Genomic DNA, 2,191 nt, shown 5'->3' on the forward strand with positions numbered 1-2,191 from the left:
GCATGGTCATTCATCAGGTAGAAGCAAAACCCTCTGTGTACTTCATCAAATTTGATGACGATTTCCATATCTATGTCTACGATTTGGTAAAAACATCTTAGAGGTCATCTTGAAATTTGCCAAACATGAGAGACTATTTGTAAAATCTATGCACACACAAAGTCTTGATTGTTTTCCAGTTTGTAAGAACCATCTTCTCCCTTTCTGCATGCTTTTGCTTGGCAAAACAAAACAAAACAGGAACTTACACTCAGACATTTTTGGAAGAAATCTTTTGCCCGTCTCTCCAACCTTTTTTACAGGTTCCTTCCCACAGGAGAATGATTGACTTATCTAATTAATGAGAAGGGTAAAGTCCTGACATCCATTGGCCCATACTGTTATCTTTGGTGGTGTTAATAGGTTAAATGTACCAGAACACCTGTTACCTCATTCTTTTGGGTGTGTGGACTCTCTTTACTCATTGAACTATGAAGCTTCCTGAGATATTCAGTATGACTGGCTAAGTTTCTTTGAAACTCCAACTCTTCCCTCCAGGTAATTTCAAAATGTAATTTGGGGAAGAGTGGGAATCCCATTTTGGTCTCCTAAGTTGCATTTTCATTTCTAACTGTACTGAAAGTAAGACTAACATATTGCTCCCTTTCTGATTCTTGCATCTATTGCTGCTCAACTTGTTTCAAAATCAAGAGGGCAATTACTTTTCATTTTAGTACATAAGGATAGGCTGAGAAACCTTATGAAATTGATAAGAGGGCAAGCGTTTGTCAAGGTTTTTCATCAGTGGCATTAGGGCCTCTGTTGCCTGCAATATCCCTGGGTAGCACCTGTAGACATGGAGTGGGTTTTAACAAACAGGCTGTGCAGGCAGATGTTAGCACAAGTAGGCTTTGCCAACCCAATGGAGCATTAAGCCAGGCTCTAGCTAGAGTTCTCAGTCACAGGGTAAAGCCTGAGTTTAACAAGTGTTGTCAGGTCTGTCCAGGACCTCAAAATGAAAAGAGCAAAAACCTGGAATCAGGCTGAGATACAGATTTCTTTCCCATACCAAGAGAAACTCTGAGAAATTTTAGATTAACTTTTAGATTTGATTCTTAGGAGACTTCTGAGTCCCAGCATATGAGGTGGGCAAGACGCTTACTAGAACTAAGAAAGGCTTCCTTGTGTAAACTGGTGCACTCATCTATCATGTTGTCCTAGCAGAACTGTGGAACATATAGAATAGAATCAGTGCCATATGATCAATAGGCTTAATGATGTTTTAAGAGCTTAATGCTGGCATCGGTAGGTAGAAATCTAATAGTTACTTATTAGTGTTTTGTTTTTCAACTTTACCCTGTTTGTTGGCTGGTACTAAGATACTCATATGTGGGTAAGGGTGAGGCCTACTGCAGCAGAAAAATAAGTAATGGAATGGGTAATGTGCCTTCCATTATTGACGGCATCGGTGAAGCTTAACCAAAGCCTAGGAGAAACGGTTGAAAAATAAGGTTTTGGAGAGAAGCACCTGGCAAAGGCCAACACTTTCTCATTGGGTTTCTGTAGAAGTTCCATTAGCAATAACAGATGGGCCTTGGACTTCTGAAAATTTGGGGCTGGGACTCTGTGGCAACACAAACACTTGGTAAATATCTTTTAAATTAGTTTAAGTTCACAAGTCATGAACAGACAGACTAGCATTCTGCTGAGGATGAAACCAAGAAAGTAGTCTATTTTCTCCCATGTTTTCCTCTACTTTTTTTTTTTTTTTTTTAATATATTTTTATTGATTTCAGAGAGAGGAAAGGAGAGGGAGAGAGAGATAGAAACATCAATGATGAGAGAGTCATTGATAGAGCCCGCAACGAGGGCATGTGCCCTGACCGGGAATTGAACCATGATCGATCCCAGGTCGACACTCAACCGCTGAGCCACGCCCGGCCGAGCTACTTGTCTTTCTTTTGATGCTGCTAAGTCTCTGTTCAGGTACTCGACTGACAACAGCAATGTAGGTCTCTACTACCCTGTGTACTAAGTCCTGGGAACATAAATTTGCTTCTAGTGGCCAGGAATTAGTGTGCTTTCTAATTTTTTGGGTGTGAAGATGATTCTGTGGTCACCTTTTGTCCTATTGATATTGATACTGTGAACTCTTAAAAATATATAACATGCAGTTATGGGGTTAAATTAATTCAGCTCCTAAAGTCCTGAA

General features: G+C 40.0%; 1 protein-coding gene across 1 annotated transcript in view; it reads left to right on the forward strand.

The window, feature by feature from the left end:
* Window positions 1–1,723, forward strand: part of SPIN3 (spindlin family member 3) — a 2,936-nt gene extending 1,213 nt beyond the window's left edge. The window contains exon 1 of the mRNA XM_087829309.1: window positions 1–1,723. This exon is cut by the window's left edge and continues 1,213 nt beyond it. Coding sequence (XP_087685435.1) covers window positions 1–101 — 101 coding nt within the window. The 3' untranslated portion in view covers window positions 102–1,723.
* Window positions 1,724–2,191: the final 468 nt, after the last annotated feature.

This window comes from Miniopterus natalensis, chromosome X (assembly GCF_054644295.1).
Source record: "Miniopterus natalensis isolate mMinNat1 chromosome X, mMinNat1.hap1, whole genome shotgun sequence".
Lineage (NCBI taxonomy): Eukaryota > Metazoa > Chordata > Mammalia > Chiroptera > Miniopteridae > Miniopterus > Miniopterus natalensis.